At 39.6% G+C, this 12,731-nt stretch overlaps 1 protein-coding gene across 1 annotated transcript in view; it reads left to right on the top strand.

Annotated features, from left to right (window-relative positions):
- Positions 1 to 299: 299 nt before the first annotated feature.
- HAT1 (histone acetyltransferase 1) overlaps positions 300 to 12,731 on the top strand; it is an 89,140-nt gene continuing 76,708 nt past the window's right edge. The window contains 1 exon segment of the mRNA XM_043994375.1: positions 300 to 418. Within this exon segment, the coding sequence (XP_043850310.1) occupies positions 316 to 418 (103 nt within the window). The 5' untranslated portion in view covers positions 300 to 315.

Genomic DNA, 12,731 nt, shown 5'->3' with positions numbered 1-12,731 from the left:
GTAGCAGGTTTTCAGAAAGGACGCCAAAGGCTGAGAGTAAAGCCCTCTTAGGGGGGCGGGGTTATTCAAATAAGTCCTTCACGGACTCCTAAAGAGCAGCGACTATTCATAGCTCTCTTTAAAGGCTGGGGATCCTTGACCTCCGGCTTCGCCTAGCTGGAGGACAAGCGGGTCAGCCCTTTTGGTTGCTAGGCAACAGTGGGCCGTCTGCCATGCTCAGCCAGATTGCGCTGGGTTTCCCAGCGCTTCCGCCCCAGGGGCCCGCGGGCTGCGCGCTCTAAATGCTTGCTCTTCAGCCTGCCGGCCGTTCCGGGAATGGGCGGAAGTGCGTCACTGCGGCACGCTCACTTCCGGGCAGGGAGCGCGCGGGTTGATTCGTTCTCCTCGGCCGCTTCAGCCTGCTGCACGGAAATGGCGGGTAAGTTCCCGGGAAAAGTTTACCTAGGGGGAAAGGGGGCGGGGAGGCCGTGAGGATGGGGTGCCGAGGTGGCGGCGGCTGCACCGGCGGGAGAGGCTAACGTCGGTCCGGGATGGGAGGAGGGGATTGGCCATAGCGTCTTGTGCACCCTGCCGCTGGAGCGCAAGCTCCGGACTCTAGTTCTTGCTCTCCTGCTAGTCTCTTCTTTTCCTCCTCCAGCCCCGGTCCAGACCTCTGCGCTACTGGGGCCGTCATGCCCGGGGCAGCCGGAGTTCGCAGGGCATGGCCTGGGCTGACAGACTCTACTCCCCCCCCCCCCGCCCGACTCGTTCCGCGCCTCTGGCCCCGCGTTCATCTTGCCCCTCCCCCCCACGCCTGCCTCTCCTGTTCGGTCGCGAGCGCCCCTCCTCCCGCCGCCTGACAGCGACACCTCCCCGGGCCCGGGAGCTGACGGCGGCCGCGACGCCTCGAGGCCCCGCCCCGAGCCTCTTTTCCCGCGGTTTCGGGACCGCCAGTCCCTGGCTGTCAGAAATGCTTTATAGTAACCCCCAGCCTCTCATCTGTCATCTGGCGCTCGCTTCAGTTTAGGGTCTCTCGGGTTCCGTTTAACTTTAGGTCGGGAAGCGGGTTGTTGTACATTTCCCCTCTACCCGTAGACTTCCATTTAGGGTACAAGTACGGGGGACTGGAAGGCCCCCCCCCCCCCCCAAGCTCCAATATGTTTGTTGTATTGACCCTACTTTACCTTCTCCGGACTCACCACTTTTTGATAATTTACCTTGATTTGACTTTTTCTCTGTGGTAGACGTTTTCAAACCACTTTAGCAAGTGTATGTACTGGTCTCCCAAGTTGAATAAAAAAGTACCTCCAGGGCTACAACTTCTTTCAGACACATTAATATTGCATTGATTTCTACCTTTATCTTCCTAATATAACCAAACTCTTAATTCTTTTTTCCCTATTAGGCTTTAAGAAAACTCAAATGAGATAGTCTATTCTGTTAACTGAGTAGAGTTGAACTATAGCATTTAATATAATTCATTTTTTATTACTTTTTATTTTATTAGTTTGTTATTGTTGTTTGGTCTTTTTTTTTCAGTTGTGTCCAATTTTTCCTCATTTGGGATTTTCTTGGAAAAGATACTGGAGTGGTTTGCCATTTCCTTCTCTAACTCATTTGACAGATGAGGAAACTGAGGCAAACAGGGTTAAGTGACTTGTCCAGGGTCTGCACCTAGTGTCTGAGGCAGGATTTGAAATCAGGAAGATGAGTCTTCCTGACTCCAGGTCCAGCACTGTGCCACCTAGCTCCCCAGTCTAGACAAATAGAAAAAGCACCAGGCATTTCAAAGATCTAAACTGTGGGTAATTAGTTACCCATGGGGTTGTATGACTGAATGTGGGAGTCAGCAATAAAAGGTTATGTATTACATGTTTTATATACCATATATATACACCAGTGGTCTGGTAAAAATTTCTTGGGCAAAAAGGGATAGAGAATGAAAAAAGTTTAAAAAGCCATGGTTTAGAGGCACAGAATTGCTAGATTTAAATGGGTATCTTAGAAATAATTTTATCCAATGACTTCACTTTGCAGAGGACATATCTGAACTTGTACTACTGCATAACAAGTGGCAGAACTGATACTGGATATTCTGATTTACAATCCACTGTTCTTTTCCATTCTACTGAATTCCCTCTCTGAACTTAAGCAAACACATCTGTTAAATGGGTATGAGACTACTTACCTTACCTTAATTAATGCTTTAGGGCTATTGTAAGGCTTAAATCAAGGAATGTGTGTAAGATAATTTATACAATGTAGGGTATTTAATACCTTTTGCTAGACACTGGAATACAGAAATTAAGAATCTATTATAATTGTATGTAATTGTGGTTTGTTGTTCATTCTCTTACTTCTGTCTTGGTATAAGTGTGATGAGCTCAGGAAACCTCTAATTTCATTAAGTTTTATTCTTTGCTTAAAGGGCTACTTCACCAGTTCTATCTAATGAACAAATTCTACCTAAAATAAGAACCACATGTCTTGCTTTGCTGCAAATTAACCTGACTTCAAGGTTTGATTTTGTTACTGTGTGCCTTTTCTTGTTTTTTTGTTTTTTTGTTTTTTTTTAGTGAGGCAATTGGGTTAAGTGATTTGCCCAGGGTCACACAGCTAGTAAGTGTTAAGTGTCTGAAGCCTGATTTGAACTCAGGTCCTCCTGACTCCAGGGCTGGTGCTCTATCCGCTGCGACACCTAGCTGCCCCTGTGTACCTTTTCTTAAGCCTTTCTCTTAAAACCCTAGTGTTTATTAATATTATTGAAAAATGAAATGACATGTATGTGATACAATTAGGAATATGCTTTCAGTCAGTTCAGTTTGAAAAGGGAAGGGGATGTAGTATGGTCATTTCTCATTTTGGGCCAAATCTGTTTTTTCTTTGGAGTGATTTGGGTGGAAATGATTTGTTTGTACAATTTTTATATACTGAATTGGGGGGAAAGATCAACATCAAGGATCTAAAATTTGTATACTAAATTTTTATATTGGGTATAAAAAAATTACATGTTCCTTTATTTTTTTACTATAATCAAACTCGTATTTCCTTTTTTTCCATTACGCTTTAATAACACTCAAATGAGATTGTCTGTTGTGTTGTTTTGAAGTAGAGTTGAATTATAGTATTTAATGTAGTTCATTTTTATTAGTTTTAATGGCACACTTTCCATTTCAAAGCATATTAAGAATATAGGTCACCTACACCAAATCATAGAGTTTTAGACCCAGAAGGTACTAAGTGCCATCTAATCTAACCCCCTCATTTTACACATGAGGAAACAGTTGCAAAAATTTAATGCATTTGCTCAGGGTAATATAGTCAGGAATAGCTACAGCTCAGGTCACTGTTTCCATTGCTCTTTTTGCTATGACTCAAAGGAAAGCAATCCCTTTTTCTTTTCTTAGTATATATATTGAGCATATATGGGGAGAGGGGGGAAGAAGCCCTTATATATTGTCTATTGTGTGCCAAATACTGGGCTAAACACTTTTTTTTTTCTTTTGGGGGGGGGGAGGGCAATGAGGGTTAAGTGACTTGCCCAGGGTCACACAGCTAGTGTCAAGTGTCTGTGGTCAAATTTGAACTCAGGTCCTCCTGAATCCAGGGCCTATGCTTTATCTACTGTGCCACCTAGCTGCCCCCTCAGTTGCTTTAAACGATAGGTTTTCTTTAATTTTTCTAAACGTTGTGTATCTTCAGGTATAAAATTACAGAATTTTAGTGCCTGAAGGAAACAGATAAAATCTATTCACAGAATTAGGTGGGGGCAGTTGGGGTTAAGTGACTTGCCTAGAATCACAGGGCTAGTAAGTGTCAAGGGTCTGAGGTTGAATTTCAACTCAGGTCCTCCTAAATCCAGTGCTAGTGCTCTATCCACTGCACCACCTAGCTGCCCCAGAATTTTTTCTTTTGTAAAGGAGATCTGGGAATTTTACTTGATTTATATAGACATATATTATCCTGGACTTGAACACCAAATGAAATGAGCATTTTCGTATGCAAAGTGCCAAAAAAAGAGTATTGTAAATGAAGCCACACATCTTTTATGACTTGCAGTTTGCTTTTCCCTTTAAGTATATAGTAGATTCAACGTTTAATTTTCAAAACTGTCCTGCTTGTCTTTGTTTCCTTTTGGCCTTCCTTTTGTTCCTTTCTGTGCATTTAAATGCTTCAATGACCTATTTTTCTTTCTTTCCTTTTGGGGGGTGGCAACCCTATTAATAGCCTACCCTCCTTGGATAGGGAAGAAAAAAACATTCTAACAAATATGTATAGTCAAGCAAAACAGGTCCCCACACTGGTCATTTCCAAAAATATCTATTTCCTTTTTCACAGTCCTTTGCCTTTGTGTGAGGAAGTGAGTGAGGAAGTGAGTACTATGTTTCATCATTGGTTCATTGAACCCATTCCTTAAGTCTTTCAAAGTTGATTTTCTTTACAATGTTATTGGGGTTTTTTTGTTTGTTTTTTTTGGGGGGGTTGTTTTTTTTTGCGGGGCAGTGGGGGTTAAGTGACTTGCTCAGGGTCACACAGCTAGTAAGTGTCAAGTGTCTGAGGCCGGATTTGAACTGATGTGCTCCTGAATCCAGGGCCAGTGCTTTATCCACTGCGCCACCTAGCTGACCCCAATGTTATTGTTAAATGTATATAAGTTCTCTGAGTTCTACCTACTTTACTTTGCTTCAGTTCAAACCAGTCATTTCAGGTTTCTCTGAAACCTTCCTTTTTGTAATTTCTTCTGGCATAAGAATACCATTTCGTTTATATACAGCAACTTATTCATCCATTTTCCCAATTGATGGTCATTTTCCTTAGTTTCTAGTTCTTGACTGTAACAACAAAAAGCTGCTATGTAAACATTTTAGTACATGGAGATCCCTTTACTCTTTTTTGGGGGTATAGGCCTAGTAATTGTATGCCCAGTATTTAAAGGATATGCAGTTTAGTGACTTGAGCATAGTTCCAAAATGCTTTGCAAAAATTAGTTGGACTATCTCACAGCTCTGCCAATAATCATTAAGTGCTTACTGTGTTTCGGGAACTAGGCTAAGTACTGGAGATACAAATACAAGCAAAAGACGTCCCCTGCCTTCAGGGGGCTTAACTGGGGGAAAAAAATGCACTAAAGGGATTTGAGGAAGTGGGTGAAGAAGTATGTAGACTTGAGGGATGGTTTTGAAGTCAGAGAATCTGAAGCACAGGTGAGAGGGGAATAGAGATTGTCCAGATTAGGCCCCCTCGCCCCCCAAATGGAGGCCTCCCCCAACTCACCTATGGGAGGAAAGGGTCTGAATGGCTGGTGAATGTTCTGGTGAGAAGGCCACAAGGGTAGATGCATGTTCCATGGTAGGGAGACCCCTGGCATCGAGGCAGGTTCCAGGGTGAGACTGCAAGCGTAAAGGCATAGTATTGAAGCTCTGAAAGTCAGAAGTACAGTTGGTAGTGTTTTAGTAGTAGTACTTTCATGGCCTCTCCCACAAATGGGTCACTCCCTTCCCCTTCTCTGAGTTGCTTTAATTTTCCTTTTCTCTTAATTATTAGTAATTTGGAGCATTTTTCATATGGTTTTTGATGGCTTGAGTTTCTTAGAGAACTGCATAGCCTTTGACAATTTTTCTCTTGTTATCTGTTTTACAATTTATCATGTTCTTATATATTTGAATCTTTTAAAATTTATCTTGGATATCAGACCATTATTGGAAATATTTGCTATAAAAGTTCTCTTCTAATTTAACTTTCCCTTTCCCTTTTCTATTTGGGGGGGGCTGGCAATGAGGGTTAAGTGACTTGCTCGGGTACCCAGCTAGTAAGTGTCAAGAACTCAGGTCCTCCTGAATCCAAGGCTGGTGTTTTATCCACTGTGCCACCTAGCTGCCCCTCTTTTTCCACTCTTAATAGCATTTTTTTCCAGTTACATGTAAAGATAATTTTCAATGTTTGTTTTTTTGTTGATTTTTGGTTTTGGTGGGGCAGTGAGGGTTGAGTGACTTGCCCAAGTTCACACTGCTATTAAGTCTCAAGTGTCTGAGGCCAGATCTGAACTTAAGTCCTTCTGAATCCAGGGCCAGTCCTTTATCCACTGTGCCACTTAGCTGGCGCCCCCCCCCCTTCCCCGACTTTTTTTTTTTTGCAGAGCAATAGGGGTTAAGTGACTTGCCCTGGGTCACACAGCTATTAAGTGTCAAGTGTCTGAGGTCGGATTTGAACTCAGATCCTCCTGAATTCAGGGCTGGTGCTTTATCTACTGTGCAACCTAGCTGCCCCCTCAACATTTGGTTTTGTTTGTTTGTTTGTTTGTTTTTGCAGGGCAATGGGGGTTAAGTGACTTGCCCAGGGTCACACAGCTAGTAAGTGTCAAGTGTCTGAGGCCAGATTTGAACTCAGAGACTCCTGAATCCAAGGCCAGTGCTTTATCCACTGCACCACCTAGCTGCCCCCAACATTTATTTTTATAAGATTTTGAATTCTAAATTTCTTTCCCTCTCTCCCTTTCCTTCCCCGTCCTCCCCTTTTCTTTCCCTCCCCAAGACAGAAAGTAATTGATATAGGTTATATATGTACAGTCATAAGTCATATTAAACATTTCCACACTAGTCACGTTGTAAAAGAAGAATCAAAAAAAGAGGAAAGCCTCAAATCCCCCCCCCCCAAAAAAACCCGTTAGAAATACTATGGGTCAATCTACATTCAGATTCCTCAGTTCTTTTTTCTGGATGTGGAGGGAATTTTATTTTATTTTTTTAGATTTTTGTAGGGCACTGAGGGTTAAGTGACTTGCCCAGGATCACACAGCTAATGAAGTGTCTGAGACTGGATTTGAACTTAGGTTCTCCTGAATCCAAGGAGGGTGCATTTATCCACTGTACTACCTACCTGCCCAAGAGCACTTTTTGTTTTTGTTTTTGTTTTTTGTGGGGCAATGGGGGTTAAGTGACTTGCCCAGGGTCACACACCTAGTAAGTGTCAAGTGTCTGAGGCCAGATTTGAACTCAGGTACTCCTGAATCCAGGGCCGGTGCTTTATTCACTGTGCCACCTAGCTGCGCCCCCCCCCCCCCCCCAGCACTTTTTATAATGAGTCCTTTGGAATTGTCTTGGATCATTGCATCCAAGTGTATCACATTTCATCACCACACAATGTTGCTTCTAATGTGTACAGTGTTCTCCTGGTTCTGCTCACTAAACTCATCAGTCCACTTAAGTCTTTCCAGGTTTTTCTGAAATCTGTCTGCTCATCATTTCTTATAGCACAATAATATTCCATTGCATTCATATACCACAACTTGTTCAGCCATTCCCCAGTTGATGGGCATCCCCATAATTTCCAATTCTTTGCCACCACAGAGAGCTGCTATAAATATTTTTGTACATATGGGTCCTTTTCCCTCCCTTATGATCTCCTTGGGATACAGACCTAGTGGTATTGTTGGGTCAAGGATATGTACAGCCCCATGGCCCTTTGGGCATAGTTCCAAATTGCTCTCTAGAATTGTTGGATCAGTTCACAACTCCACCAACAATGCATTGGTGTTCCAATGTTTCCACATCTTCTCCAACATCTATTATTTTCCTACTTTGTCATATTAGCCAATCTGATAGGTATGAGGTGGTATCTCAGAGTTGTTTTAATTTGCATTTCTCTAATCAGTAGAGATTTAGGGCATTTTTTTCATATGGCAATAGATAACTTTGATTTCTTCATCTGAAATCTTCCTGTTCATATCCAGTTTCTCAATTGGGCCTACCTGGATTACTGCAGCAACATGCTGGTCTATCTTCCTTCCTGAAGTCTCTCTGAACTCCATTCCATCCTAGATTTAGCTACCAAATGATTTTCTTAAATTGCTGGTCCAATGTCATCACCTTGCCTTAATTCAGTAAACTCAGGCCGCTCCCTCTTGCCTCCAGGATCAAATACAAAATCTTTTTTGCATTCAAAACCCTTCATAACCTATCCTCCTTTCCAATCTTCTTAAACCTTACTCCCTGCCACTTAATCTTCAGTTTAGTGACACTAGCCTCCTTTTCCACAACCAAGACATTATCTTTCAGGTCTAAGCATTTTCTCTGGCTGGCTCCCATACCTAGAATGCTCTCTCCTCATTTCAACCTACTGGCTTCCCTGACTGCCTTCAGGTTCCAACTAAAATCCTATCATTTTCCCAACCCCTCCTCCTTCTGGCTCCCTCTAGCTGTTATTTCTTATTTTTCCTGTATATAGTTTGTACATATTTGTTTGTTTTCTCCACCATTAGACAGTAAGATTCTTGAGGGCAAGAACTGTCATTTTGTATCCTGGAAACTTAGCATAGTACCATGGGATAGTAGGTGCTTAATAAATGTTTATTTACTGACTCATGAATTTGACCCCTTTCCATAGTTTTAAATAGTTTTCCTTCCTTGTTCTTTTGCTTTGACAGTGATGTGACCTTAAATTATATCATGTATCCATTTGACCAGTCATCTACTGTGTGTGATTTTTTCAGGGCAGCTAGGTGGCACAGTGGATAGACCGCTGGACCTAGAGTCAGGATTTTAAGTCTGGCCCCATACACTAGCTGTGTGACCCTGGGCAAATCACTTAACTCTATTTGCCTCAGTTTCCTCATTTGTAAAATGAACTGGAGAAGGCAATGGCAAAACCACTCCCATAGCTTTGTCAAGAAAATCCCTAAAAGAGGTCAAGAATTGGACGCAAGCGAAAAATTACTTTGTTGTTGTGTGAGATTTTGCTTTATTCCCAATTTCTGTCAGTTTTCCAGTTTTCCCAGCAGTTTTTATGAAATAGGGCATTCTTAGCCCAATGGTTGAGGTCTTAGAGTTTGGTCAAATACTAGACTCCTAAGTTCATTTTCTTCTATATTTATCATATACCTAATCTGTTCTACTGATTAATTTTTTTAAACCAGTATTAAATTGATATGGTATTTCTAGGCCTCCTTCTTTGCTATTTCTTTTTATTATTTTCCATGAGATTCTTGACCTTTTGTTCCTCCATATGAATTTTGTTACATCATCTACTTCTATATATTAACTGTTTGGTAGTTTGGTACAACATTGTTATATATTAGCCCAGTCCAATAATGAGCAATTAATAAAATTCCACTTATTTAGGTCTCTCTTAATTTGTGTATCTTGGTTGGTAAATTCCCAGGTAGTTTATGCTTTCTGTTGTTACTTTGAATGCAATTTCTCTTTCAATCTCTTCCTGCTGGGTGTTGTTGGTAACATACAGAGATGCTGAATGTTTAGGTAGACTCATTTTATATCCTGCAAATTCGCTAAAGTTATTGTTTCAATTAATTTTTATTGACTTTTAAAATGTAGACCATATCACCTGCAAAATATAGTTTTGTTTCCTTGTTGCCTCTGCTTCTTCCTTCAATTTCTTTTTCTTATTGCCATAGCTAGTATTTCTAGTATTATGTAAAATAAGCTGTCCTATTAGACGTCCATACTTTACTAAATCCTGAGCTTATTGAAATGTCTCTGGTTTCCTTTATATATAAAACTGGTTTTTTTAGATGACACTTAACCGTACTAGAGAAAAGTACATTTATTACTATGCTTTTAAGCATAGTTTTGTGTTTTAACAGAAAATAGGTGTTATATTTTGTCTGACCCAACTTCCCCTTTTCTCTTTATTTTGATAGGCAAATTAAGACCTTTGAGAGATTTATGAGAGGACTTAAAATCTGTGGAATTTACATTTCATAGGCAGTTTTACTACCATAAATAATCAAGTAAAAGAATACCTTCCTTTTAAAAAAATTATTTTTAAAGGTATCCCTGAATAATTCTGTACCCCTTCTTCAATTTTTACAAAAATGACACTAGAAGCTTCTATAAACTGGTCCTTGCCTATTCAGACAGTTCAACTAAAGATCTGGCAGCCTGTTTATTTGCTGGTCAACAGTGATTTTACCTACTTGAAATTGCTTCTTAATTTCTTTCCTGGCTTTCCCAAATAAAGAATGCAAGGCTATTAGATCTTACCAGTGCAGGTGATTTCTCAGATCACCTCCATCACTAAATTCTGTGAGTAAAATATCAATATATTGGGAAAAGTAGAGGATAGAATTAAATCCATGTAATACTTAGTTTGCTTTGGGTAATTAATTAACATTTTATATTTAACATAACAAAAATAAACTTAAGCATTAAAACGGTAATAAATAAATAAATAAAACCTCCCTATCCTTATGATTATATAGACTTACCTCTTTGATCACTTTGTATATATTCTAAGTCTATAAGCCATTGTAGGCATTAAATTCCTATAAATATTTGATATTGGTCTTTTATATGGCATAATTTTTAATATTTTGTGTGGTGTTATATTTGGAAATTTGCATTAATTTCTTGAATTAGGAAATATTCCTTTTCATACTATAACTACAGAAATGCAAATTTTTACACAGTAGGGATTAATGTGCAAAGTTCTAGGGTTTTTTTTCTTTATGTATAAAAACTTATCTGATAAAAATTTTGCTAAAAAAATTCAATAGCTATTGATTTTATTATGTACAAAGCACTGTTAATAAGCATTGAAAGAAATAAAATGTTTCAATATAAAATGGTTACATACAAAATTGGAATACTGTTATAGTACTCTTGTTTTTTTTAATTAATAAAGTATTTTATTTTTTTTCCGTTACATGTAAAGATAGTTCTCAACTTTTGTTTATACGAGCTTTACAATTTCAGATTTTTCTCCCTCCCTCCCCCCTCCCCCAGACAGCAGGCAATCTGATATAGGTTACATATATATACACATAATAACATTAAACATATTTCTGCATTAGTCATGCCATAAGAGAAAAAATCAGAGCAATGATGAAAAACCTCAAAATAGAAAAAAACAACAGCATCAGAAACAAAAGAAATAGTATGGTTCATTCAGCATCTATACTCCGCAGTTCTTTTATTTTCCCTTGGATTTGGAGATCCTCTTCCATCACAAGTTCCCTGGAACTCTTCTGTGCCATTGCATTGGTGAGAAGAATATAGTCCATCACAGTAGATCAACACTCAATGTTGATGATACTGTGTACAATGTTCTTCTGGTTCTGCTCATCTCACTCATCATCAGCCCACTCAAGACCCTCCAGGTTTCTCTGAAGTCCTCCTGCTCATCGTTTCTTACAGCACAATAGTATTCCATTGTATTCATATACCACAACTTGTCCAGCCATTCCCCAATTAATGGGCATCCCCTCAACTTCCAATTCCTTGCCACCACATAAAGAGCAGCTATAAATATTTTTGTACATGTGGGTCCCTTTCCCCACACCTTGATTTCTTTGGGAAAAAGACCCAAAAGTGGTATTGCTGGGTCAAAGGGTATGCACAGCTTTATCGCCCTTTGGGCATAATTCCAAATTGCTCTCCAGAATGGTTGGATCAATTCACAGCTCCACCAACAATGGATTAGTGTTCCAATTTTCCCACAGCTTCTCCAACATTTATTATATTTTCCTTTTTTGTCATTTTAGCCAATCTGATAGGTGTCAGGTGGTACCTCAGAGTTGTTTTAATTTCCATCTCTCTAATCATTAGAGATTTAGAGCATTTTTTCATATGGGAATAGATAGCTTTGGTTTCTTCACCAGAAAACTGCCTGTTCATATCCTTTGACCATTTTTCAATTGGGGAATGACTTGGGTTCTTATAAATTTGATTTAGTTCCCTATATATTTTAGAGATGAGGCCTTGATCAGAAGTATATAGTACTTTTCTTAAAGAAATAATTGAACTCTGAGGTACCACCTGACACCTATCAGATTGGCTAAAATGACAAAAAAGGAAAATAATAAATGTTGGAGAAGCTGTGGAAAAATTGGAACACTAATGCATTATTGGTGGAGCTGTGAACTGATCCAACCATTCTGGAGAGCAATTTGGAATTATGCCCAAAGGGCAATAAAGCTGTCCATACCCTTTGACCCAGCAATACCACTTTTGGGTCATTTTTCCAAAGAGATCATGGAAAGGGGAGAGGGACCCACATGCAAAAATATTTTTAGCTGCTCTTTACGTGGTGGCAAGGAATTGGAAGTTGAAGGGATGCCCATCAATTGGGGAATGGCTGGACAAGTTGTGGTATATGAATACAATGGAATACTATTGTGCTGTAAGAAACAATGAGCAGGAGGAGTTCAGAGAAACCTGGAGGGTCTTGAGTGGGCTGATGATGAGTGAGATGAGCAGAACCAGAAGAACATTGTACACAGTATCATCAACATTGTGTGTTGATCTACTGTGATGGACTATATTCTCACCAGTGCAATGGTACATAAGAGTTCCAGGGAACTCATGATAGAAGAGGATCTCCAAATCCAGGGGGGAAAAAAAAAGAACTGTGGAGTATAGATGCTGAATGAACCATACTATTTCTTTTGGTTTTGGTGCTGTTGTTTTTCTATTTTGAGGTTTTTCGTCCTTGCTCTGATTTTTCTCATAACATGACTAATGCAGAAATATGTTTAATGTTATTATGTGTGTGTATATATATATATATATAACCTATATCAGATTACCTGCTGTCTAGGGGAGGGAGGGAGAAAAATCTGAAATTGGAAAGCTTGTATAAACAAAAGTTGAGAACTATCTTTACATGTAATGGGGGAAAATACTTTATTAATTTTAAAAAAAGAAATAATTGAATTAAATCCATTGTTTGATAAATTCTAATTTGATAAATCCATTTGATGAATTACCAGAAGAACTGGAAAACAAGTCTAGAAATTA

This window comes from Dromiciops gliroides, chromosome 3, assembly GCF_019393635.1.
Source record: "Dromiciops gliroides isolate mDroGli1 chromosome 3, mDroGli1.pri, whole genome shotgun sequence".
Taxonomy (NCBI): Eukaryota; Metazoa; Chordata; class Mammalia; order Microbiotheria; family Microbiotheriidae; genus Dromiciops; species Dromiciops gliroides.
Note: the sequence above shows the minus strand (reverse complement) of the source record. Positions and strands in the feature narration are given on the sequence as shown.